At 40.2% G+C, this 26,087-nt stretch overlaps 1 protein-coding gene and 2 non-coding genes across 4 annotated transcripts in view; all 3 read right to left on the bottom strand.

Annotated features, from left to right (window-relative positions):
- Nucleotides 1-14,492, bottom strand: part of Kat7 (lysine acetyltransferase 7) — a 30,491-nt gene extending 15,999 nt beyond the window's left edge. For both annotated transcript variants that reach the window (XM_076869431.2, XM_076869432.2), the window contains exons 1-5: nt 14,303-14,492; nt 11,504-11,651; nt 7,993-8,169; nt 6,620-6,859; nt 3,042-3,124 (exon numbers count right to left, since the gene is read on the bottom strand). In XM_076869431.2, the coding sequence (XP_076725546.1) occupies nt 3,042-3,124; nt 6,620-6,859; nt 7,993-8,169; nt 11,504-11,651; nt 14,303-14,317 (663 nt within the window). In that variant the 5' untranslated portion in view covers nt 14,318-14,492. The remainder of the gene's footprint in view (nt 1-3,041; nt 3,125-6,619; nt 6,860-7,992; nt 8,170-11,503; nt 11,652-14,302) is intronic.
- A 1,803-nt stretch (nt 14,493-16,295) lies between these two features.
- Trnaa-agc (transfer RNA alanine (anticodon AGC)) lies at nt 16,296-16,368 on the bottom strand. Its single transcript has one exon. It is a non-coding gene; the product is annotated as a tRNA-Ala (tRNA).
- An 8,338-nt stretch (nt 16,369-24,706) lies between these two features.
- LOC143411035 (U6 spliceosomal RNA) lies at nt 24,707-24,811 on the bottom strand. The gene has a single exon (XR_013092764.1). It is a non-coding gene; the product is annotated as a U6 spliceosomal RNA (small nuclear RNA).
- Nucleotides 24,812-26,087: the final 1,276 nt, after the last annotated feature.

Here is a 26,087-nt window from a genome sequence, read left to right as displayed (position 1 = left end):
TCAGTTTCATCACTTGGGAACTGAGACCTCATTTCCAACTGCCTATCTCAATTTCACCATTAAAACTTAGCAAGGTCAAAAGAGAAAAACTAGCATTCTTCACAATCCACTCCATCCCAAATGTTCCCAATAAATGGCAACACCATCTCAATAACTGATCAGACCAAAAGTCGGATGTCCTTAATTCTTCTTTCTCACAACTCACATTGAATCCATCAGTTAATCTAGTAGCTTGCTTCCCTCCAAAATACAACCTGAATCCAACCTATTAAGACTCTCCACTGATGCCACACTAGAATAGGCATCTAGTATCATTAATGCCAGGAATTCTAAGCAGTCTTTCAATTGCTCTACCCCATGTGAACTCTCCCCTAACAGTCCATTCTCCACGATACCAAGTTGTCATTTAAACAAAACGTCCATGAAATTGTATCAAATGTCTGTTCAGACCCTTCAAATGCTTCCTGCTGCCATCAGAATAAAAACAACTCCTTGTGCCAAGACCCACAAGGCCTTCAAGATGTGAATCCTGCTTTCTCATTTCCCTTGATGGTCCAGCCACACCGCCTATTTTCAATTCCTCAAAACCAACGATTTATCCCCACGTCCTGGTCTTTGTGCTTGTTATTCCTTCTTCTTAGCTATTTCTATTACTATTTCTTCTCCTAAAGCTTCACACAATTGTCTCTGTGCCATCATCCATGTCCAAGATCAAATGCCAACTCCTCAGGAATGTATTCCTTGATCCCCCCACCTTGCAAAAGCAGTACATTATCCTTACCCCCCAAATAGTCACTCTCTTTAGTTCTTGTTCCTCATAGTACTTATCTCTACGTGAAATTCTTATTTACTTAACAATTTATAGATTTGTATTGCCTCCTCCCATGACAGTGTATCCCTCCCTGAACGCAATTATCTTATTCACTGAATCCTATTATATCTGTAACAGTGTTTACCATATGCAGCCACAGAAACATGACTAAATCAAAATGGTAATATTGCTGACTACAAAGATTTACTGAGAAACTCCTGAGTCATGATGTATATGCAGGCAATTTTTAAACTCTAGAGCTTGTGCTGGGCTGGTGTGTAGACCTGTAGTAGAGTGCTTGCCTAGCATTCACAAGGTCCTGAGTTTGATCACCAGTTCTGAACAAAACAAAACAAAACTCCACACAAAAACAACATAAAAGATTCTATCATTTCTTGAAAATGTTCATGAAGTACCAGTTTAAACTCTCCACTTGGTATTCCAAGAGGAATAAAGATTTTTTTTCAGAAATTCTCCTGATCTTCCAAGCAACATGGTCCAGAAGTAAAGATGGATTATGTATGCTAAGCCTCCTTCTCCTTATAAAGGACAGTAGACAAAGATGAAAAAAATCAGAACATAAATGTTTTCTTTTTTTCAGAATTTTATTCCCCAGAATGAATTTTTTCTTTTCCTAAAAGAAGTTGCTTAAGGTAACATGCAGATACTGCTATGAACCAACATTTTTTAAAGTTATGCCTTAAAAAGATTTTGATGTAAAACCAACCACATTATCAGATCATTATATTTAAAGGCAAGCAGTAGACAATTCACATAACACTGAGATCAGATGTTTTCAGAGCAAGAAGTACCCAATGACTTGTCATCTTCTGATTAGAAGTTGGAAGAGCTATTCAGTCAAAGATGTGTTAGCCCAAGAGAATGGGACGACAGCAGGAAGAACCTATGCAAGAGAAGAAGCAGCCTTGCTTACAAAAAGATTTGGAACGAGGGCTGGGGTTGTGGCTCAGTGGTAAAGCGCTTGCCTAGCAAGTGTAAGGCAATTCAGTTTGATCCTCAGCACCACATAAAACTAATAGGATCAACGTATTGTGTCCATCTACCAAAAAAAAAAAAGATCTGGAACAAAGAAAAATAAAATAAAAGCAGGGTTCTTGACCTCAAAAATCCATACAAGCATTGGAAGTATACTACTTTGCTGAAAGACAAAACACACAAAGAAACTTTTGCCTGTGTGGCCTACTGGTAAATAAGAAAACAAATTCCTGAATCAAGGAGAACTAATGTTGGTTAGGAAACCTAATTTTTCTAAAAAAGAAATCTGTTTAGGCAAGCATAAACCTGATTCAGGTCTTGACAGCAAATAACAAAACAAACAAACAAACAAAAACTAACACTTTAACTGAGTATTTAGTTTAAAAAACTTGTCCAATGATATTTGAACGATCTATTAACTTGCTTCTCTTTTATTAATTCTATCCATGGTAGCAGCAACCTATGCAGGAACATACAGAGTAGGACCTTAGGTTCTACTCTCAAATATTTTCTCAAAATTCCAAAGGTCATTTAGAAGCTATATTTTTTCAAAAATTTAAAAGACGAATTAGCCAAAAGTAGGTGTGATTGAGAGTAACAAAAAGGAAAGTATTCTGCAGAAATGAAGAAAGGATAAGAATTATGAAAAGAAACTTTAAAAGCAAGACAATGTCATAGATTCATAAGAGAATCTCATGCATAAACAGAGACCACAAATTTTTGCAAATTATGCCATAGAAGAGATATGTCCCTAACAGTTTTTGAAGTGAGTTCACAATGGAAAATATCAAGGCATTCTATTACTATCCTATAGGTAATTTCCTTGCTAATTACTTCCAAAACACTCATTACATACTGAAATTCTTTTATCTGTTTAAGTGGTAGTTTGTTTTATTTTGTGGTACTAGGGATAGAACACAGGGAAACTTTAACCTGGGCTATATCCCCAGATTTTTTTTTTTTTTTTTTTAAAGCTAAGTTGCTGAGGCTGGCCTCAAACTTAGAATCCTCCTGCCTCAACCTCCCAAGTAGCTGGGATTAGAGGCTTGCCCAACCATACCTGGCATAAATACTTTTTTTGTTTTTATAAAGAATTGTTTTTACTGTTTCTTCCACTAGAAAGAACAGGACCTTGCCCATCATGTTCACAGACAAATCCCCAGTGTTTAGCAAAGTGCCACACAAACAGCAAGCACTCAATAAATTTATGCTGAATAAATGAGAATACAATTACCTTGCATTCATCGGCTGAGAGGTTATGATAGAGCGGGCATCCTGAGATGGAGAAATGTCTCTCGTGTTTTCCTGTAAGGTGCCCTGTTAAAGGATGGAAAACTTTATCTCCAGAAAGAAGATTTAAGCTTAGAAAATTCTCCACAACAAACCTGTTTTCTTGGTAAATATAAAACATATATTTTTATCAAATATATGTCACTCAGATGGAATCCACCAAAGATAAGTGATGTTGGGGTTATGGCTTACACCCACCATAAACTTTTTCCTACAGAATGCATATGTCAATCTTTGAACATACTTGTTATGTTTAATATAAACTACAGCTCCTTTTGTTCTGATACAAATATTATTAAATCCCAAAATGTCATAAAGTCAAACATTTATAATAAGACACAAAATTAGAAACAAGAACACTTTCCTTTGGTGGAATTTAACTCACGTTAAATTAATTAATGAAGTCATATAAATGAATAAGTGTATTATTCTTTCTATAATGCAATGCTATCCAATCTGAATTTAACTCCCTTCAATAATCAAAAGAAACTTAAAAACAAAGAAAATGCCCTTTTCTAACATACAAATAAACATTTTGATAATTTTGAATAGGATTAAGTATACCACTGCTTGGAGGAATGACTGGTTTTGTTTGAAGATTTAAGCTTCTATAATTAAATCTTGAAATTGGCAGTACAATACCTTCTTTAGGAGCTTAAACATTGGGAATAGTAACACGGAAAGTTTGTTTTTATCTAAAAGAGTGACTCTTATTCTTCTATTTTTCATGTGTTTTTTTGCAAACACACAGAGAAACTGAACATTATTTCCTTGTTATACATCTCTTTAATAAGAGGCTTATAAAACACCAGAGAGTGAAAGAACTGAAACATTGCTAATGAAGTAAAAAGATAAGTTACCTAAGCTGAATTTCTACAAAAATCTCCACCTGTCTTTCATGGAAAAAAGAAATTATTTAATTTTCAGTAAGAGATGCTACAATTCTAAAAACTATACAACATGTTATAGAGTATATTTTTTTAATTTTTTTTTGTTATTGATAGACCTTCATTTTATTTATTTATATGTGGTGCTGAGAATCAAACCCAGTGCCTCACACATGCCAGGCAAGTGTACTACCACTGAGCCACAAGCCCCAGCCCTAGAGAGTACATTTCAAAGGGCAAAAATAGTTCAAAAATGGTGGGAGTGGTATTCTATGACACTTAGACTACCAGGTCCTTGGAACTGTATTATTAAAAATGTAATTGTGGAGGCTGGGGTTGTGGCTCAGTGGCAGAGCACTTGCCTCATACATGTGAGGCACTGGGTTCGATCCTCAGCACCACATAAAAATGAATAAATGAAAGAAAGATATTGCATGCATCTTAAAAAAAAAAATGTAATTGTGGAGAGCCAGACACTTAGGTCATACACTGCAAAACAATTTTTCAGTCAACAATGGACCATGTATATGATAGTAATCCCATAATATTATAATGGAGCCAAAAAATTCCTATCACCTAGTGACATCATAGCTATTGTCCATGGTAGTAAGACCCATTACTCATGTGTTTCTGATAATGCTGATGCAAATAAACCTACTGCATTGCCAGTCATAGAAAAAGCACTGCCCATAAAATTATGTAGAGTACATAATACTTGAAAATGATAAAATAAACAACTGTTACTGGTTTGTGAATTTACTATAATATGGCTTTCATGTTAAGAATGTAGTCCTTCTATTTATTTAAAAATGTTTATTGAAGTTCCATGTGGTGGTGCATGCCAACACCACCAGCTACTCAGGAGACTGAGACGGAAGAATAACAAGTTCAAACCTTCAAGGCCACCCTTAGCAACTCAGCAAGACTCTGTCTCAAATTAAAAATAAAAAGGGTCGGGAATACAGCTCAGTGGTCTAGTGCCCCTGGGTTCAATCCCCAATACTGAAGGGGAAAAAAAGTTTTCTGTAAAACAGTGTGCCATATGATATGGGCAACAGCCTCACACACCTTGAGTTTATCACATCTCTCCACAGCACCATTTTCACTTATGTTTGATTTAATCTCGTTTTGTTCATCAGTGCCCTAGGAGCAACTGGCTGTTTTTTCAACACACACACCCCATATAGACTGGAAGTACAGTAAACTATACCATCTACATTTGTATAAACATACTCTCTCAGAATGCATCCCTGACATTAAGCAACTTATGACTATTTCCTGGACTCCCAAAAGACTACCTTCAGTGGTCAAACACCATATATAAAAATGTATCATCACTGCTACGCAAGCGTGCTTTCAGATACAGGCATTATTTCATTTTATTGTGCTTGGCAGATATTGGCTTGTGGCAACTCTGCATCAAATAAGACTACTGGCATCATTTTTTTTTTTTTTTCAACAATGCATAGGAACATTAGCTTTCTTTTAACAATGCAGTATTCTTCTTTTTTTTAATTTTTTTTTTTTTTTTTTTGCTGTATCTGGGACTAAACCCAGAGCCTTGTACATATTAGGCAAGCACTCTTTTTAACTAAGGTATGTACTTTTTTAAACCCTAATGCTACTGTACTAGGTAGCTATACATAGATTCTATGACATAACTGTTATATGCACTGGGAAGTCTCAAAAAATTTGTTGTGAAAGGCACCTTATCTCCCAAGTGATGTGTTCCAACTTTACACAAAAGCTTAACCCACGATATTTGTACCTCAGCTCACCTGAGCAGCACAAATGGGCTTCAAATCATTTAAGAATCTAAGAATCCCTAGTTATTGAATAAGAATTAAGTCTTAAGAAAAAATGAGATATTTATGTGAAAAGAAATACTTTATCATGTTTATATTTATTAAGTACACAAGCCACAAGATTTTAACTACTGAAGTCACAAAAGGCCAGGGTCTCACATGTATTTATTAGTTTCACAGCCTATTCATAAGAAATCTGTTTTTCTCATTTCCTTAACAACCATAGCCATGCAACCAATATTCTCCACTAGCTTATGCTCTATCAGTCCTCCTCAATGTGAACTATGTGCTATATACTAAGAAAACTGGAGATAGCTGGTCATCATTTTTTGTTTATTTACTGTTTTGGTACCAGGGATTAAACTCAGGGGCACTCGACCACTGAGCCACATCCCACCCTATTTTGTATTTTATTTAGAGACAGGGTCTCCCTAAGTTGCTTAGCACCTCACTTTTCCTAAGGCTGGCTTTGAACTTGTGATCATCCTGCCTCAGCCTCTGGAGTCGCTGGAATTATAGGCGTATACCACCACGCCCAGCTGTTTTATTTTTGATGCGAAAAGAAGGGAATTTTTCACTAGGAAAAGTTCTTGATAAAGTGGTTCATCATAGTTAATTTCCTTCCATTAGATCTGCTGTTATGGACAGCAGGCTAAGAAGCAGAAATGCTTTCATTCAAGTGAGCAACACACTGTTACTCTCCACATCTAACCGCTGAAAAGTCCAAGAAGCTAGATCACAACAGAACACAAAATATTTCTGGCTGATCCTAATTCCTCAGAAAGACAAAACCAAAGAACAAAGAAGTAGTGAAGCCAGGGCACACCAACCTAGAGAGTTACAGCCTGGTGTAGGACACTTCATATTGAAATTATAGCTTTCATGGAAGCGACGGCGCTTGGGGCGATGAGAGAGATCGCTGCCAGAGTCCTTCAGGGACATGTCCTTGGCAATGCTCTCATCATGAGACACGTTGGGGCTGGAGATGTCTATGTCAGACTCAGAAGAAGGTGCATTTCCAGTTGGAGTTCGAGGTGGTGACTCATCATGATCAGCTGCATTTTTAGTTTCTAAAGCAAAAGTAATTGGTAGAACTTATGAATGGGATTCATTCATTTAGAAGTTTACTATTCAGAAGAATTTATGGGCTTCTCATAAAGTCTCTATGACTTTACCAGTAACTCTTAGTTACGTATTTGCTATAAGATACCGACATAATTCCTTTTGTGCAACTTTAAATTCTGATTAAAATTAAACTTGGGCTTTACCTAATACATTTCACTTCTCTTACGTTTCTCCTAAGTTGACAGTCATGGGTAATCAAAACTCCATGGAAATAATTTTTTAAAAAATAACCATCACATTTTCTTTCTAGAAGAAACACAAAATGAAAATGGTTCTCTTTCTGGATGACATTGAATAATGTGGTATGAATATGACAAGACTTAAAACTCTTGAGTTAGCTTACAGACAGTCTAGCAATCTAATCTTGAAATTCCAGACTCAAAATCAAGGATTGTAAATCAAATGCTTACAGGGGAAAGGCAAGATCACATAAAGAGATCACTGTTCATCAAAAAGAGAAAGCTACCATTCAGCTCCAGCCAATTATTACTATGGGTAAATGGCTACTCAGTGTTCCCAGATCTTCCTATTTTCTTAATGAACTAGTAATCTAGGTTATTATATGAAATCTTTATATTTCAAAATACTGGCAACAGATTTTTAAAAATTTAAAAACAGTGCAAGCAAACCAGCCAACCATGTTGGTAAGCTACCAGAAGCTCAGCATCTTCCAAGCTCTACTCTCAGGCCTCTTGTTCTAAGGCCTTTGGGCAGGTGAATCATAACCTCAAAAGTCCTATGAAGGTCAATACTACTCAGAAATTCAGAGATAAACAGACTGGCAGGCAAGCATAATTACAGGAAAATCTGTGTCAGGCCATCTTCATCTATGGTTGAGAAGGCCCTACTCCCTTGGTCCTATTACAGGTTCTAATATGTACTCCAGCTACTCTGGACCAAGGAGATTTGAGGTACTAAACTGTTCTCAGCAAGATAAAAGAAAGAAATCAAGTAAGCAGAGCTCATTTGGTTGAATTTTTTTCAGTATTAGGTATCTATCTACAATGCCCAAGCCCTCCTTAAAAGCCAACTGCCCAGATTCTCTGTAATATGTACAAGTGACATCATACCTACTCACCTCTATCTGAAAAATCAACCACTTGCTCGGTTTCTGAGCCAGATGAACGAGTCTGCCGAAGTGGATACTTTTTTGGAGTCACTGGGGTGGGTTGCTGCTGACTACGGGTCACTCTCCTGGTAGAATAGGCCGGTTCCTCAGTGCCAAAAGACTGCAAATTACGAACAGGGCTGGAATCTGATCCCAATTTTAAAAGACCATAAAATAAAAAAGAAGGGAACATATAATTTATTAAAATGTAGTTTCCTTTTCTTCCTATTTTACAAAATTCAACAAAACTTTAAAAATACCCATTTTACTAAAAAACATAAGCAAAACAGTTTAGCTCAGATATATATATACACACACACACACACACACACACACATACACACAACATAGTATAATATTAATTGCTTAGGTTCTGGAATCAAGACTGAACTTGATTCAATCCACTCTACTACGGCAACTAGCTATGGCATTTTGGTCAAGCTAATCCCTCCAAACCTGTTTATTGACCTATAAAAAAAGAAAATACTGGTAACACATTCCTCATAGCTTGTGGTAAGGAGTAAGTGAAAAAATGCATAAAGAGCACTTAATGTAGTACCTGGTATGAAGAAAGTGCTCTACATATATTGGTCACATCCTCTTTCCTTCCATACTCTAACCTACCATAAAACAAATATTCTACTACTAATTTTAATATTATTATATATTATAGTATCCTATACTACTGTTTGTAATAGTACCATTCTATTACCAAGCATATTTTCCCTTCAATAGATGGGGCTTGTTTTTTCTTTCTAATTTCTAATTACCCATACTTTTTTTTTTTTTTGTACAGGGGACTAAACCCACTGAGCTATCCACAGTTCACAATGCTTTTAATTTTTTTTTATTTTGAGACAGGGCCTCACCAAGTTGCTGAGGCTGACCTTGAACTTGTGATCCTCCTGCCTCAGCCTCCTGAGTCAATGGAATCACCAGCATGCCCCACCACACCCAGTTACTCTCAGACTCTTATGCAAAATCATATTAGACCGAAAGACAAGACACAAAGAAAAATAGCTTCTTAAGTTCTTTTGGATGGCAAAACCTATTCTGATGCACTCAGCAGCCCTTTTACATCTCTAACCTGATGATACTTATAGGAAATAAAAGAAATTCAAAGCTGAAATTAAACCATATTCTAAACAACAAAATGAATCCTAGAATAATGTATAAATTGTAAAGATTCCTCAAGGACAACTGGGCACAGTGGCACGAACCTGTAATCCCAGTGTTTCAGAAGGCTGAGGCAGGAGGATCACGAATTCAAAGTTAGTCTCAGCAACTTAAGAGAGGTCCTGAGCAACTCAGAGAGACCCTGTCTCTAAATACAACACAAAAATGCACTGAGGATGTGACTCCTCTGCTCACAAGGTAGTCTACTTTTCACTTTAAAGAGAATGGGCTCACATATAGTACAATGTGAATGATGCTCCCAGGAGTTGTGCATTCTTTGATTGAACCCAGGGCCTCACATATGCTAAACAAGCCCTCTTCAACCTAGCTACATCCGCAGCCCAAACTGTGGAACTTTGTGGTCATGAAGTAAAATAACTAGAAAAAGATCCAGAGCTCATGCATTTCCTGTTTTTTTTTTTTAGTTGCAGATGGACACAATATCTTTATTTATTTATTTTTATGTGGTGCTGAGGATCAAATCCAGGGCCTAACACATTCGAGGCAAGTAATCTACCACCAAGCTACAGCCCCAGCCCCTCCAAGCTGTTCTGAATAGTTACAATCTTCAAGTATCTGAGGCATGGCAAATTATGCTTCTTAAAAGCATATGCCCTGTTCTTTGTACATACTGTTCCCTCTTCCTAGAATAACATTTTACCATCTTTCAACTTATAAATTCCTATAGATCCCATGAGAAGTCATTCTGAAAGACCTGTCTTCAGTTGGCTGCCTCACATCTGGGCTTCCATAATATGGGCAAATCTCGGGGTTGGGGCTTATTTGCTCAGTGGCAAAGTGCTTCCCTAGCATGTGTGAGGCACTGGGTTCAATCCTCAGCACCACATAAAAATAAACAAATACAAGCATTCTGTCCATTTACAACTAAAAAAAAAAAAAAATTAAAAAAAAACAAACACCTTTCTCACAGCCCTGTCCACATTATATTATTACCATTACATTTCAGCTATCTATATCTCACAATAAACTAAGCCCCTTGAGGGCAGGAACTGTGATTCTACTATTACAGTATCCCAGTATACTGGGATATAGCCCAGTATATAACAGAGTGCCTAAATTATAAGAACCATTTATCAAAAGCCCCGCTGTTGTTTAAAAAAAAAAAAAAGCTTGCCTTACAAGCACAAGGCCCTGGGTTCAACCCCCAGCACCACCAAAAAAAAAAAAAGATTGCGGAATTTCAAGGCCAGTAAAGCACACCTATAATCTCAGCTGAGGCAGGAGAATTTAAAATTCAAGGCCAGTCTAGGGCAACTTAGCAAGACCCTGCCTCAAAAAAATAAAAGGACTGGTATGTAGTTGAGTGGGAGGGCATCCTAGATTCAATCCCCAGTACCTCAGGGGGAAAAAAAGTGGAGAAATCAAGAGAAAATAATCATATTTCAGTTGAAACCTTAAATTAACAATAGTGGAAACAGTTCTTGAGAGAATATTCCTACCTTTTTACTTAAAAATTCATGTTCTTTTTCTCATTTTGTAACATGCTCATGTAGCAGCAATCAAATCAACACTAGTCAAGTACTCAAGGCAGATTGATCAGCAGCTTTCTGTATTAACTATAACTTGCTTTCATTTCTAGGCAATCTCTGAGCAGAATCATGAGGGGTCAGGCATATCCTCCAAACCTAAGCCCAGATGGGTAAATATACTAGAGAACCTTCAAACTATCTTCCAACTTTGAGATTCTTGTTTTTTTACTACCAAAGCAATATTCTGAGTATTTAAACAATATTTGGGTACAACTAGTTATATCCATCAAATGTGTATCTAACTACATTCCAGAATTAAACATGCTTTTAGAAGCACTGGACCTCATACAATAACAACTTCAAGAGACTCTTTTAAGCCCCTAAGCTCTTCTAACAGAGTGAAGAGACAACATTCCCACTTAATTGATGCTAATGCCATAGTCTTTAAAAAAAAAAAAAAAAAAAAAAGACTCAAGCAAACATATTACATCTGTGATACCTGCTTTGGGCACTAAGCCCAACAGAAGCATTTTTTAGTTGTAGTTGGACACAATACCTTTATTTTATTTATTTTTAGGTGGTGCTGAGGATCAGCCCAGGGCCTTGCACATGCTAGGCAACCACTCTACCGCTGAGCCACAACCCCAGTCCCAACAGAAGTTTTTTAAAGGCCTAATACTTCTGTATTTGTCTTACATTTTACCAGATTCTGTCATCTACAAGTCATGAGTCTAGTTTCCACATTAACTAGCACAATAATATGATAACCAGTGAGTCCACTGTGAAAAGTGGTCAGGAAGAACAAAGATTTTTACCTTGAGAACTCTGGCTTAGCCTGGCTGAGGAGCGGGTGACTCGGGCAGATCGGCGGGATGTGCCATCACTCTCTGAACTGTCTGTGTGCTCGAGATCTGTAGAAAAATCGGAATCTTCGGTTCCATCTGAACTACTGCCTGCATTCCTCTGTAATACCATAGATCCAGACATTAGCACAGAAGCATTTACTCTGTGGGTTTGTATAAGTACTGGAAATAAAATGAACCACGATGCTGGAAATACAAAGTTCAGACCAAGAAAGGACTCCCCAAGTATTTCTCCTCCCTGCCCCCAGCCAACTTCCCTTTGTTTAGGACATTTAAATGGAGCAACTTACAAATAAGATACCTTTGCTGAATAAGTAAAGAAAGAATTCTTGTATTATCACTAATTCTGAACCAAGTCCATTTGGAGATGAGTATCACAAACTGAAAATAAAAGTATCCACTCATAATGGTCTGGCTGACATAGCCACACCAAAACAAACAAACCGTAATAGTGTGAAAAATGTTGCTGCTATGTTCCACTGAACTTTCGGGTAATTTTGTTTATTTATTTTTTTATGTGGTGCTGAGGATCGAACCCAGGGGCTCACAGTGCTAGGCGAGCACTCTACCGTTCAGCCACAACCCCAGCCCCTTAGTATTGCATTTTTAAAAAGCCATACATCATTTCAAAATATCATAGCCTATAACTCTGATCCCAATAGAACTTAAGCAGAAAGAGATAAAACTTCTTCTATCTTATGCCATGTGTCACTGAAGTTTCTCTACATGACTGACAAAAGTGCTGAAAAAGATATCCTTGTACTGAAAATTCAAAGATATTCAGAACCAGGGTTTAAAAAATAAAATAAAATCACATTTCAATTAAGAATTATTTGTCAGTTAGCCTCCTAAAGAGTAATTAGCATAAAGATTACAGTTATCAATTGTGCATTATCCCTATCCATTTTACTAAGCCAGAAAGAGAAAAATATTTGCCAAAAGTGCCATCTAACTTCAAACTGTAAGTCCCAGTGTTTGGGTTGGGTTTTTTTGTTTGTTTCTTTTTTTTTCCTTTGGTGCTGGGAATTAAACCAGAGCTTAGCATGCTAAGCACTCACTCTTACCATTGAAATGTACCCCAAATCCTAATGCTCTATTCAAAGAATAAGCCCCTTGAGGCCAAGTATTTGGAATTCATAATTTCTCACACATTTAGAAAAGAAATACTTCATATATACCTTGGTTAAAAAAAAAAAAAACATAATCAAACACATTAGCATTCCTACAGCAAAATATATGAACAGTCACACCAAAGGGTATACACACAAAAACCATAAGTAGCCTCAGGATAGTTTAGGACAGATTTGCCAAACTAGTTACAAAAAAAAAAAAAAAAAGCATTTTGGAGAACTCATTGCATTTGGGCATTGCAGAAAGACTGTGGACTTATTCCAAAGTACTGACAGTATTCCTGTATAAATACCATCTACCAACTTAGGTCATTTTAGGAGACATTAAATGTGTAAACATTTAACGTGGTAAGCCTCTGTGGGAAAAGATTTCTCCAGAAATGAGCAGAATACCACCCACCCAGCTTTCCAAATATTTCATAGGTAACCTGCCCAGATATCAACAAAGGCCTCAGAAAGGGTCACAGAAAATCACTAGGATGAAAGGAAATCTTAAAGGTCACCTAGTTCAATGACCCAGATATGTGAATCCCTGACCTCTGACTTGCTCCTCCTGGCATGACCGTAGAAAGAACTCAACTCCTCTTTTTGGTTTTCAACTAACTCCAGAGCAGACTTAATTGCTCCTCATTTCCCTTCTCTTAACACTGTGTTTATATTCCCAAGTAAATAACTTACTACATCTTTCTATGGTTACTTGTATGTCTGTTTTACCCATCAGATTTATATCTTTAAGCCAGGGATTAAGCCTTATTGAATTTTTGACTCCCCAGCAACCAGTCAATGAAAATCTGTTGAACTGCACTACATTTGTTTTGTAGTTGTGGCTCTGCTAATGCCTGATGAGTAGCTTTGAGACATTCCAGTAAGCTTCTGTGTGCTCAGTTGAAAAAAGAGAAGCGGGTGTTCCTGTGTGATCTCATAAGACCATTCCAATTACAGCCAAGTTTTATTCAACCTACGAACAGCATTTGTGTCAAACTAAGCAAATACAGGAAGATGATAGCTTAGACGCTACAGGCCTGAAAGGGATCCCTCGGGAGTGGGCGCTGGTTTTCCATCACCTGGGTCCTCGGCTTTGTTGTGCCCCCCACCTGGGAAGGAGAACCTCACAACAAACCACGCCTCCGCAACTACCAGCTTCCACACCCGGAAGGGCGGGGACTCGGGTCACCCAATCCAGGCCCTACTAAACCGCGCCCCCACGGGACAGACTGCCAAGCTTGTCCAATCGAGAGAGGAGGGATCGTTCACCACAACCAGTGGCAGAACGCTGGGGCCTGGCCCAGACACCGCCCCCGCACGCGGGGAGGTGACCGTTGGGCCCAAATAGGCGGCGTCACCAGCCAATCAATGTGCTCCGAGACGTTTCAGAGACCAATTAACAATAAGAACGCCTCCGATCCGGGCAAGTAGAGGGCGGGAATAGTTGCAAGCATAGGCCGAGGCCAGGGTCGGGCCCACATTTTTCTGTTGGGTACCGACTGAACAGAGGGTGGCTGAGCTAGGTTTGGGGGAGCGGGAAGTTGGAACCCGACCACTTCAAGGCGTGGCCAACTGCGTCACTTTGCTTCATCGACTGTCCTTAAAAACCCGCCATCCCTCCTCTCCCGTTTCTCACCTTCCTTCGTGGCATTGCCGGCGGCTGCGGCCCGACGGTTCCGATTCGGGCAGCGGCGGCAGCAGCAGCAGGAACGGTGGCTCCGGCGGGCTCCGTGGCGGCCTCTGTAGCAGTCCCAATCCAGCGGACGATCCCAAGTGCCTCCTGCCTCTCAGCGTCTAGAGCTTTCTGCGCAGGCGCGGCGGGCTGAAGCGCTTTTTCCTTCACTTCCGGCTGGAGCTCGCGTCACCTGACGTTATGAGCCAGAGAGGGTGCTGGGAGGTTCTCTTCTCTGGTGAGGCTAGTGATCGCCATTTTTGATTTGGGCTGGAAATGGTACCGGTAGTGGACCTTTCGGCCAGCCATTTTTAGTTAGGGAAGTGACACCCTTCGTGGTCGTTGGCAGCCATTCTTCTTTGGGGCAGAAGCCTGACATTTGAAGTTCACAGTTTTCATCTTTACCTTGGGCAAAATTTCTCTTCCCGGTCGTTTTAATTTCTGGACTCGTAAAAGGAAATCCCCAGAATCCATCAGGTTGTCGAAATTTAACCCATTCGTTGCCTAACTGCCTAAAAGACGATTCCGTTTATCACATAAACTCAAGTTGGGAAGGGATAATTTTGCACAAGAAACTTGTGTTTTTTAGGAGTCAATTTGTGTCCCAAAAGGGTGGGAATAGGGATTCAAAAAAGGAACGAAAGAGTGGCGTCTGTCCTGAGGAAGTTTCCCCGTGTGGTAGAGGAGACATTGTCCTTGCCCTAAGCGAACAGCAATAAGTTTGTCGTTCACGTTACAGGAGGCGGCAAAGCTATTCTCCAAAAGCTGTAGCTAAAAAGAATTCTCAGTTTAGCTCTGTGGTGAGCACCCACCTCCTTCCCCCAATGTTTGGGTCTGAGAGCAGTGTGGCCAGGGTGGGAAACATTTCTTGAGTGTAGGAGAAACGTTGAACCCCATTTAACCCAAATGGACTTTGGAATCCCGATGTATGAGTCAAGAGTGCTTGTGGGGAAGGGAGGAAGAGGAAGGAATATTTTTAGTAAAGTTGGAGTCCAAAAAAGAATGGGTATTTAATAATGAGAAATATCCTTGACCATTTTCTTCTTCTAGGAAGAAAATGGTCAAGGATATTAGGTTGAAAGAAGAGCTATAAGGTTGGAAAATGGAGATCAGGCTTCAAGATTTAACCTCCCTGAAGGAATGAGAGGAATGAGGTTTGGCTGAGAGTGGCTTGGTGGAATCCAAGCAAGCTCAGGCACTAAGTTAGGGTATTGGACCCCAGTTTCAATCACCTGAGATAACTTACCCCAGGCGCAGAACTTAGAACAAAGCAACCTGACTGAAATGCTAAACAGAGGACTCTGAAGAGTTAAAATGCCAGACATTTAGCCCACAGGCACTATTCTTGAGGATATACTGGGCTATTATTGACACAGGCAGATTTAGTGTTTAGTATTTAGCTTTTATTGCTTAGTATATTAGAATAACTACCTGGGTTGAACTTATTTGAAGGTGTCTCATATTTCTTTTTTATGCCCCTTCTTTCTGTCCCTTTATGCATTTAATTTTACATTATCACTGTTATTTTATACTAACTGCTGTTCTCCTGAGGTCACTCATGGATGTTCTGGATTCCTGATTAGTGGTAAGAACCTCATATTAAGAACATATCTCAGTTTATACCATACTTTCTAATAGTGCCCAATCGTGTTTTTACCTGCAGTATATGCTTGCTAGTCAATCAGAATATCATTATCGTTTTTAGCATTACAGATATTCAACATTAGGTACCAATCTCTTATACTGGGTTCTCTAACATTGCAGCTGACACTGAAGAGTTTACAATTTCATTTAGACATGTTTCTTACTTTAGAAAGTACATGCTCTGTTGGAAAGATGAAAAAGATAATACCACCAGGATAGAAATATGATTATAAGGAAAACAACAGTAGATCAGCTAGGTATATTTAGAACAGAGAGAGGGGAACCTCTTTTTTTTTTTTTTTTTTTTTTTTTTTGGTGGGTGCTGGGGATTGAACCCAGGGCCTTGTGCATGCTAGGCAAGAACTCTACCAACTGAGCTACATCCCTAGCCCCCCAGAGAGAGGGGAATCTTAAAAACTGTTTTATTTTATTATTTATTTATTTTATTTTTCTCCTTAACTGCATGTAATCTTTTAGAGTCATTTTCATCATGACACAGTTATAAGCAGGAGCTATTGATTTCAAAGCCCCTGTCATCCTCACCCACCAAACTTCACATAGGCATTTTCCACAGTTCTCCCTGTCTTTATGCTTCTTCACAGGTTCTTCTTACCGCCTGGATGCATCTCCCAACACTCTTGAAATTTTTCTTTCTTCCAAGAGACTTTCCTCGTTTATTCTTTGTGTGTGTGTGTGTGTGTGTGTGTGTGTGTGTGTTTAGTTGTAGATGGACACAATATCTTTATTTTTATTTAATTATTTTTTTATGTGGTGCTGAGGATTGAACCCAGGGCCTCACACGTGCAAGGCAAGCGCTCTGCCTCTGAGCTACAATCCCAGCCCTCCTCAGTTATTCAAGTATTAGAGCTTAGTGATATATTATTTTTCATTGACTGCTATATTTATACTTGTACAATTGGTAGATGATGTTCCCCACCCCATTTCTCAAATAGACAGAAGTAACACAAATCTTGTTTTATTCATCACCTCTACTAATGTCCAGTGTGGGGCCTTGGGGTGAGCTGTAGCTCTGCCACTTTCTATCTGCTCTTGGACATGTTTTAAAGTTTATCTGTGCCTTAGTTCCCTCATCTGTGAAGTAGGAACATTAATGGCCACTTCTCAAGTTATTGTAAGGAATGAAGGAAATGAGTCTTGTAAAGCACTCATCACAGTTGCTGAAATAGAGCAAGTGCTCAATAAATGGCTGTTGTTATTTATATTTCCAGCCACCCTAGTCTTGGCTATAACATCCTAATGTTTGTGACTGTATCTTTACATAGTCTCAATGATTGATTGCTTTTGTCTGTTCAACCTCACTTCAACTCAAGAAACACAGAGTGATTACCCAGGTGTTATACGGCAGACACTGAGTCACACCAAGATGGACAAAGCACCATCTTTCTACTGAAGGAGCTTTGAGTCCAGTAAGGAAGACAGACCAGTGCCTTACTTTTCAGTAAGCTCAGAGTTTCAAAATGCTGTACAGTATTACATGGCAAAACAAAAGGATAAACAAGGTCCAGAAGTGGAACAGAGGAAAGAGTGAAGTGTTTGATTTGTAGTTTTACACAGAAGAAGTGAAGCCAGTGGAATTTGATAGAATGAGGTGCAAAGGAAACAGCATTTGCAGAAATAGACGTGTGGAACAGCATTGTGTCTGGGGGTGACTGCCTTGGCACGGTAGGGATGAGGTGTTTGCCAAAAAAGCAGGACTGATGTTGAGAACCAGTTCATGCAGGACCGTCAGGGCCCTGCTAAGGAGACTGGACTGGAGGTGGTGGACAGTTTCTAAAGAACTTTAAGCTAAGGAGTCCTGTGATCAGACTTGCATTTTAGAGACTTCATTCTGGCAGCTGTTAGGAGAATGATCAGAGTGTCAGAGAGACCAAGGCAGGAAATCATACTTCTGAGTCTTGTCTTGTAAACTCCCTTAAAGATCCTTCAATTTCCTTTGAGATGATCCCTTACCAGGGAATTGATAGGTATCATATTTCAAATTCAAGTGTAGTTGTTTATTGTTTCCTCAAAGGCCTAGGAGCTTCTAAAGATTGGAATCCTTGCCTGGCTGGTCACAATGTCTCCAGCTTCTCCCTTGCTTCCTGACTCCTAAAAAGGCTCAGTCATTAGGGTGGCACTATATTGAATAGTCCTGACACCACTGCCAGGTGTTGACAGTTAGGAAAGACTTGCATGGACCAGCTATCCTCCTCTACGCCTCTCTCTGACCATTTTTGTGCCCAGCGGGGTCAGGGATTGGCATTTCCTCTGTGCAAATGACTGTCTTATAAGGTGGGAGAACCATGCTGGGGCCTTTTTAAGACGATGCTAAGTAGGGGAGCCAGGTTCAGCTTTTAACTTTTGAATAAAAGTATTGGCTTACTCTCTACCCCTTTGGGAGAATCTCAAAGGTTGCTGATATGATCATAACTCATATTAAAATCTTTTCATTTACAGCTGCTTTAAAAATAGAGTCAGCATAGTCCTAATGCACCCTTCTTTCCTTCTCTTGCTGGAGGTGGCCTGGAGCTCCTCATGTCTTCTGGCCACTTGTTAATTTGGTTCTTGTATCACTCTTAGCAGTCCCCCCAGCCCACCCTGGGGGAACTTATTGGATAGATCCCAGCAGGCTCAGACACAGCTCCCCGCCTCTGCAGCTGGGGTTATAAATAACTACCAAAGCTAAACACTCAAATAACCACATTTTGAAAATTGCTTTTAAAAACCCACTCTATTCTGTTTCAATAGGAATTCTTCTCCCGTCCCTACCCTTCATCTCCCCCTTCCTCCACTTATCTACCTCCCTTCCGTGATCCAAGCCCCCTAGGGAAGTCAGTCTGAACACAAAGCTGTCTTATGATGAAGACATCGTTTTCCATATTTGACGGGGCCAAAGCCCTCCAGGGCTGTAGTTATAGTTACATGATGTTGTTATGGCAGCAGAGGCCTCAGGGCAACATATGTTCCTCGGTATAATTGGGTTTGCTTTAACAGAAGGTCTCTCCCTGGGTTTTCCATGCCCAAATTCACTTACCAAGAAGACCAGGGAATTGTGATTATGGATGGGCTTTTGTTTTTTGATTCCACCAAAACCAAATACCTTGTTATTCCCCAGGATGCAATGTACCCAGTAACCATGGGTTGAGACTTTTTAGATTATAGTCATTTTCATTATTTATTTGAACAAATATTTACTGAGCATCTGATATGTGTTAGGCATTGGGCCGGCAGCTGAGTGTGCACCATGAATAAGCCAACACCGTCCTTTCCCTATCAAGTTGGGACAAGTGTATATAGAAGGGATAAGACTTCCACATGCCCTCAGCCCCCTCCAACTTTTCAAAAATTATCAGTCCATTGTAATAATAGTAAATTTTTTAGGAGAATAAGACATCCTTAATCTTACCGCTACCACAAAGCTCTTTTTATTGTTTTACATAGCCGCCCAATTTTACTCCACCTGTACACATTTTATTGTATATGCATTCATTGTTTACATGAGATTTCATATTTTTGGCATACTCTTAACATTTTCTACTGTAATCTTCATGATTGTAACTGTAATAGCTTTGTGACTTTGGCCATACTACTGTGATATAAAGTGCTCTCATTCCCGTTGTGGGCTTGTGGGTCTTTCATGTCAGATAATGCTGCAGTCAGTATCTGCAGGCATCTATAGCTCTCTTCTATTTTTATTTCTGCCCTTGATCTATTGCTTTATTTCTCCCCCTTGAACAAATTTATATCATCACTAGTGCAAGGCTGCTAACTTAAGACATTGTTTCCAGAACTAAATGTTAACCGCTTTTGAAATTTCTGCAGTTTTTATTGAAAATGAAAACTCCCCTCACTTGTGCTTCTGATTTTATTTCTAGTGAGGATATACCCCAGTCTTCTGTGTGTGTATTTTCTTTTCTTTTCTGTGAACATATACACATTACTAATTTCTCTGACGGAGTCTTGATGATTTTCTTTTAAGTTTGAATGAGAAATAGAGACGCTTTACTCTGAGCCATATTCAGTTACAGAGTCAGTTATTAAGAAGTCAGAAGCCTGTTAAGGTGGCGCACATCTGTAATCCCAGCAACTCAGGAGGCTGAGGCAGGAGAACCATGAGTTGGGGGCCAGCCACAGCAACTTAGTGAGGCCCTATCTCAAAATAAATAAATAAAGGGCTGGGGATGTGGCTTAGTGGTAAAGTGCCCCTAGGTTCAATCCATGGTATCAAAAAATAAATAAGTAAATAAAAAGTACTTGGGCTGTAGCTTAGTGGCAGAGCACTTGCCTAGCCTGTGCAAGGCCTTGGTACTGTATGGGTGAGTAAAACATGCTATTGAAGAAGAGTGAAATTTTGAACAGAATGTATAGATGACACTGATAAAAACAGGAGGCAGTTTATGCCCTACCCCAGAAAGTATTGAGGGACCACTTTAAAAGCCATAGTCACTCTTAACCACCATAAGAACCATGAAGATGATTCTATAGACACCATTTTTCTGTAAGAAACTAAAAAATTTCCCAAACTAATCAACTTCAGGAGGATGAAAAGTGACCTTGCATTCTGCCATTTGTAAAATATGAGTCTTTTTAATTGTTGAAAGATGCTTTCCTAGGAATGGGTTTCCCTGAGTCATTTATACATGTTTACCCAAACTCTCTTGTGACTAACTATACCCAAATGTGAATCAACCGGCCAACATGAGAGGTACAAGCTACAACTAGGAAAAAACATTTTCTCTATTCAGTGCAGACTAGCTCATACATGGTTCAAATCCACAATCTTGGATTCCTCAGCCTTTCTCTAACTGAAGTTGCTGAGCCCAACTCAATCTCAGGGGTTAACAAAGATATTCTTGTTGGTCTGGAAAAAACATGAGAATGAGTAGGCATCTGGTCATTTTATCACCTGCCCAGTCTTGCCAGCAGATGTCAGTGCACCAAGCCACATTCTCCAAATAATATCTGGGATGAAAGGAAGGGCTTCAGAAAGGCCTGGTCTGACCATTCCAGCCCTCTTTTCCCATGGTTTCCATTAATACCTCTGGAAAACTATTAAGGCTATGTATGCATACATGCTTCCCAATAGTATTGAGGCTTAAACTTACCAGGTCAAGATCCAAGCCTCGGCAGAGTCAGAGTTCTTATCCAAAAACCTTCTCCAGATTGGGTGGAGAGCACAGCTGCTGTAGGAGGGGAGGTAGGGCAAGCAGACCATGTAAGTGGGGGGTGCATATGATAGAGTTATCTAGGAACAAGGCCTATAGTGTTGGGGTTGTTCCAAACATCACTGTGGAGCTGATATTCAAGTAGAGAACTCCACCCTACCCCTATGTCCACATTGGCAGAGCACATACCTTGCCTGAAGACAGTAGGCTGGTTTTTATTCATCAGTTTGGGGGCCTCCTCAGTGCCAATCAGGCATAGCAACACCATGCAGGACACTGGGAAAGTTCCTAGCAGTTCAGACCATCAGTATTGTTCCTTCAATACAAGTGTGAACTACATTAGTAATCTGGGGAAAAGAGTCATCATGGGCTGACTTTCTTTTTATGTGCCTATCCATGATGGGATAAAGACTGAAGACCTGGGCTGGGGATGTGGCTCAAGTGGTAGCGCGCTCGCCTGGCATGCGTGCGGCCCGGGTTCGATTCTCAGCACCACATACCAACAAAGATGTTGTGTCCGCCGAGAACTAAAAAATAAATATTAAAAAATTCTCTCTCTCTCTCTCTCTCTCTCTCTCTCTCTCTCTCTCTCTCTCTCTCTCTCTCTCCCCCTCCTCTCTCACTCTCTTTTAAAAAAAAAAAAAGGCTGAAGACCTTCTTGGTCAATCTTCTGACTAACCTTCCAGGTGGGCCTGACTCATATGACCCTCTGCCTCATTCTCTATGATGCAGTCTCACTTGGCCTCCTGCAATTCTTAGGGATGCTCTGGTTTCTTCTATCTCAGGACTTTTGCACATACCCTTTACTCTGCCTTAAATGTTTTTCCCCATACTCATCTTTACCTATTTCAACAATTCTTTCAGATCTTAGCTTAAATGCCATTCCCTTGGAAACCTTTCCCTGAGCCTTCCAGATTAGATAGGGGTTCCCTCTTGCACACTCTTATAGCACTCTGTACTTTTCTTCTTAGCACTTGTCCCAGCTTATAGTTTTATATATTTATTTGTGGTATATGGATTCTTTGCCTTCTGTTTCCTCCCATATGTACCCCAGACTGTAGGCTCAAGGAGGGCAGTGTCCATTTTACCTATATTCCATTCCTAGACCCTAGTAGAGTGCATGACACTTAATAGGCATGTAATAACTATTGGGTGTATGAATGAATGGCAAGTGGATAAAGAAAGTCAGCTAACACAGTGGTACACACATTCATATGATACTTGCATATGAATTGTAGTATCTAATTCTTGTTATTATACCTAAGGAAGACACATCAGAGTCCAGGAAAAGTCAATTCAAAATAATCAAAGTGCATATTACCACATGAGCACATTTTAAAGGAATGTGAAAGATGGAGCCTGAGGTCATGATCCAGGTGTATGACACAGAAAGGAGATAGGCACTGATTTGTTTTCCAAAGGTCATTGCTAAGGAAAATTTTTTGAAAACCAGACTGCATGCTGTCCAGAGAGGGGACCATGTGCCATTCATCTGCATATCCCCGAAACCTAGCATGATGTCTGGCATATAGTAGGGACTTAAGAATTATGTGTTGGATTTTTTGTTGTTGAATCTTAAAGAAGATAGTCTTAGATCTAGGGATAAGGTAGTATGCAATTATTTGCTTGAGAAACTCCAGAGGCAAAGAGAGAGAGAGAGAGAGAGAGAGAGAGAGAGAGAAGAAAGTATGAATAGGGTCAAGAAGAGTTCCTTTACATGTATAGACAATAGCTACACAATGGACTGTTTCAGGAACATTAGGGCTATTCAAGGCCCATCCCTTGACCTTTTGAGATCATCCTCATGAGGGGTAATTACCAGGGGTTCTCACAAAATGCATCTTCTTTCCACCAGCAGGGACCAAATTCTAAACAGTATAAATCACTAACTGGTCTCACCCTACCCCAATGTCTCAGTGTTCTCTCCTTCCCTGCCCTCTGCACTCTTGGGCACAGGATCTGTTGGACCCTCGGGTATATTCTACTGTTTCCCACACAGAAGGGAAAATCCCAGAAGGTGGTGCCCTTCAATCAGAAGTAAAAATGGCTGCATCTCTCAGGGCAACCAGTGCCTGGGCCTGGTATTCCTGAGCCCACAGCAGGGAGGCCATTAGCCTCGGTCCCAAGCATCCCTGCAACCAGCATCCCTGGCATTTAGCCTTCCATCCCTGGCACTTAACCCCCTGGCCCCATAAGAAAGGACATTTCAAACAGTTTTTCTTGGAGCCATGGAGGGTTCAAAAGAATTCTTGTGTACAAGAATTTTTTTAATGCATTAAAAAAAATAAATCCTCCAAAAACAGTAGCTATGGAACTGCTCAACCTCATTTATTTCTTCCCTCTCCTAGTAATCTAGAGCTTAAAGAAAAGGTTAAGGATTTGGATATGTGTTCATTAACCTTATTCCAGCCAGTTCCATTGGTCTCATACAAAATAGAACCAGAATCTTGGGCCTGGGAACGGTGAAGTCTGTACTCAGTCTCAAAGCTGAGGCACAGGCATCAAGGAAATAGGTACCTCAACTCTTGTCAATGAGGTGCTGGTGCTTCATGGAAACTAGTCTTGGGCCTTCCTCTTTCTGGCTTTCCACCCAGCCCTTTCCAGCACCCATAAATCACTGAGTATTAAATACCATCTGGAGGACTCTGCTCCCCAACCCCTACTCTGAGGCTCCCTGCCAGGTAGAGGCTGAAAACTAAAAGCAGGGAGAAAAGAGAATGGGTAGCAGACAGGGGTGCCCTTGACTTATCAACCAAGCATTGTGGCCAGGCACTCTTCCCAGTGGCATTCTGGTGGGCTGGGCAAGTGATGCAGCCAGTATCCTGGCGCTGAGGCAAAGTCTGGCAGAGCTCCCCTTGCTTGGCTGCCCCACTCCCAGGGGGGGTGGGGGGAGACTGTCAAGGATGAGTCTTTTGTTTGTTTGCTTGTAGCTTCAGAATTAAAACACACCTCCAGTCCTTGATAGATTCTTACCTCCTCTTCCACCCTTTTCTGCCAGGTTTCCCCTAGGGCCTCCTCTAGTGGCTTTTCTTTTACCCTACAAAGAACTTTCTCATTTGCCCTGGCACACTACTACTGGCTATTTCTTAAGAATCCTGGCTTCCTAGCTCTTGCAGACTTTTTCAAAGGGCAGCACCACCTCTTTTTGTCTTTTTTCTGATTTCTCCTTAATGGAAGCCCCCATTCCCCTGCACCCCCTCCCCCATCCTTCTCTTATTCCACAAGGTAGGAAGCTCAAGGTAGGTGTATATTTGGTCCTAGGCTAGCCATGGGAGGCAGACACAATAATGTTTCCACAGATTTCAACTCCTATGCCAGAGGCAGCTAGATGCCCGCAACCCACCTCCATAATTTGAGCAGTATAAACAAAATCAGAGTTTTAGGAAGTTTAAGGCTGAGGGAGATAGGGGAAATGGGGTTATGGTGTGACTGGTCTAGTCTGTATTCCTAACTCTGACCTTTAGCCTTTGGGTTCAGAAAGGGACCTCTAGGTCTGGATCCCTCTGACCCAGGACCTGAGACCTCTAGTAGAATTATGCACATATTCTTTACAAAAAAAAAAAATAGAGAACTCTTCACAAATTGGCATGTCATCCTTGCATAGGGGCCATGATAATCTTCTCTATAAGTCTAATTTTAGTATATGTACTGCCAAAGTGAGTGCTGCACATAGGCTTTGAAAGTAGGTGGAACTGTCACTTCCAGCTGTCACTTTCAACACATTTCCTAACTTCTTTTGTGTCTCAGGTTCCTCACCTGTATAAAGTAGTCATGAAAATAGGAGGGTAGTTAAATGAGATAACGTGTGCAAATTGCTTAGCCTATAGTAAGAGCCCAATAAGTGGAAGCTTTCTAATAAGCTATGCAATATGGGCACATGGCCTGTAATATTGTGGTTAGGTTGCTTTTTTCTTGGAATCCTGGTGTTACTTACTGTCTCCACAGGTGATGGAGGCCTCTTGGGCTTTCTGAGGAATGCAGACACACCACTAGTTAAGGAATCCCAGGATTTCTCATCTCTTTGGGAAGAATTCTGAACTGGGTGTTTAAGGTCAAGAAACTGCCATTTGGTATGGCAGCCCTGACTCGACATTCTATACCTACCCTCAGGAGGCCAGAGAGCTGGATGGAGCTTTTGGGTGGGACTTCCAGGGAAGGTGCCAACTTGTATGATATTATCAGAGTAGCATAGAAGAAGCAAGGCCAAGCTGTTTCCTATCCAGCAGAATACCAGCTACTCTGTAGACTATGCCGCTTTTGCCAAAACTGAATGGAAACAGGAGCCACAGAGGTCACTGGTGGAATGTACTGGAACATTCCAAGCCCTTTTGTGGCACAACACAACCTTTAGGCATTGAGCCATTAGGGGCTTCCAGAATTGGGTACAATTTCCTTACCCTGCACCATGCGCAGCAAGAGAACCCACCTGCTCTAAAAGGAGCACTATTCTAAGGACCACCAAGTTTCTAAGTGGGAGGAATGTCAATCCAGCTCTTTGGGACTTTTTCCTTAGGTAGAGAGACTTGGTTGTCAAGGCCATTTTGTTAAACCAGAGTCATCTTGTGGAATAGATGTGTTGGATACAGGAAATTCACAGGAAAAGCCAGGAATAGACATCTAATTCAGTAAGGGCTGGAGAGTTGGCCAGAATATAACCAGGCTTCGCTGTCTCAGCCAGAAGCTGATTTAAAAGAAGCTAATGAAATGCAGAGTCAGAACCCCTCACCTTCACAGACCTCTTCCAGGGTCCTGTATCTAATTGTATGTTTATAATTTGCTTACTCTTTTACTCAAAGAGGAACTCCAAGATGATTGATTGATTATTTATTTATTAATTATTTTCAAAGAAGAAGGGCAGGGGGTGTAGCCCAAAGGCAGAGCACTTGCCTAGCATGAGCAATACCCTGGGTTCAGTCCCCAGCAACACACACACACATGAA

This window comes from Callospermophilus lateralis, chromosome 11 (genome assembly GCF_048772815.1).
Source record: "Callospermophilus lateralis isolate mCalLat2 chromosome 11, mCalLat2.hap1, whole genome shotgun sequence".
Taxonomy (NCBI): domain Eukaryota; kingdom Metazoa; phylum Chordata; class Mammalia; order Rodentia; family Sciuridae; genus Callospermophilus; species Callospermophilus lateralis.
The sequence above is the reverse complement of the archived record's forward strand: the minus strand, read 5'-3'. Positions and strand labels throughout refer to the sequence as shown.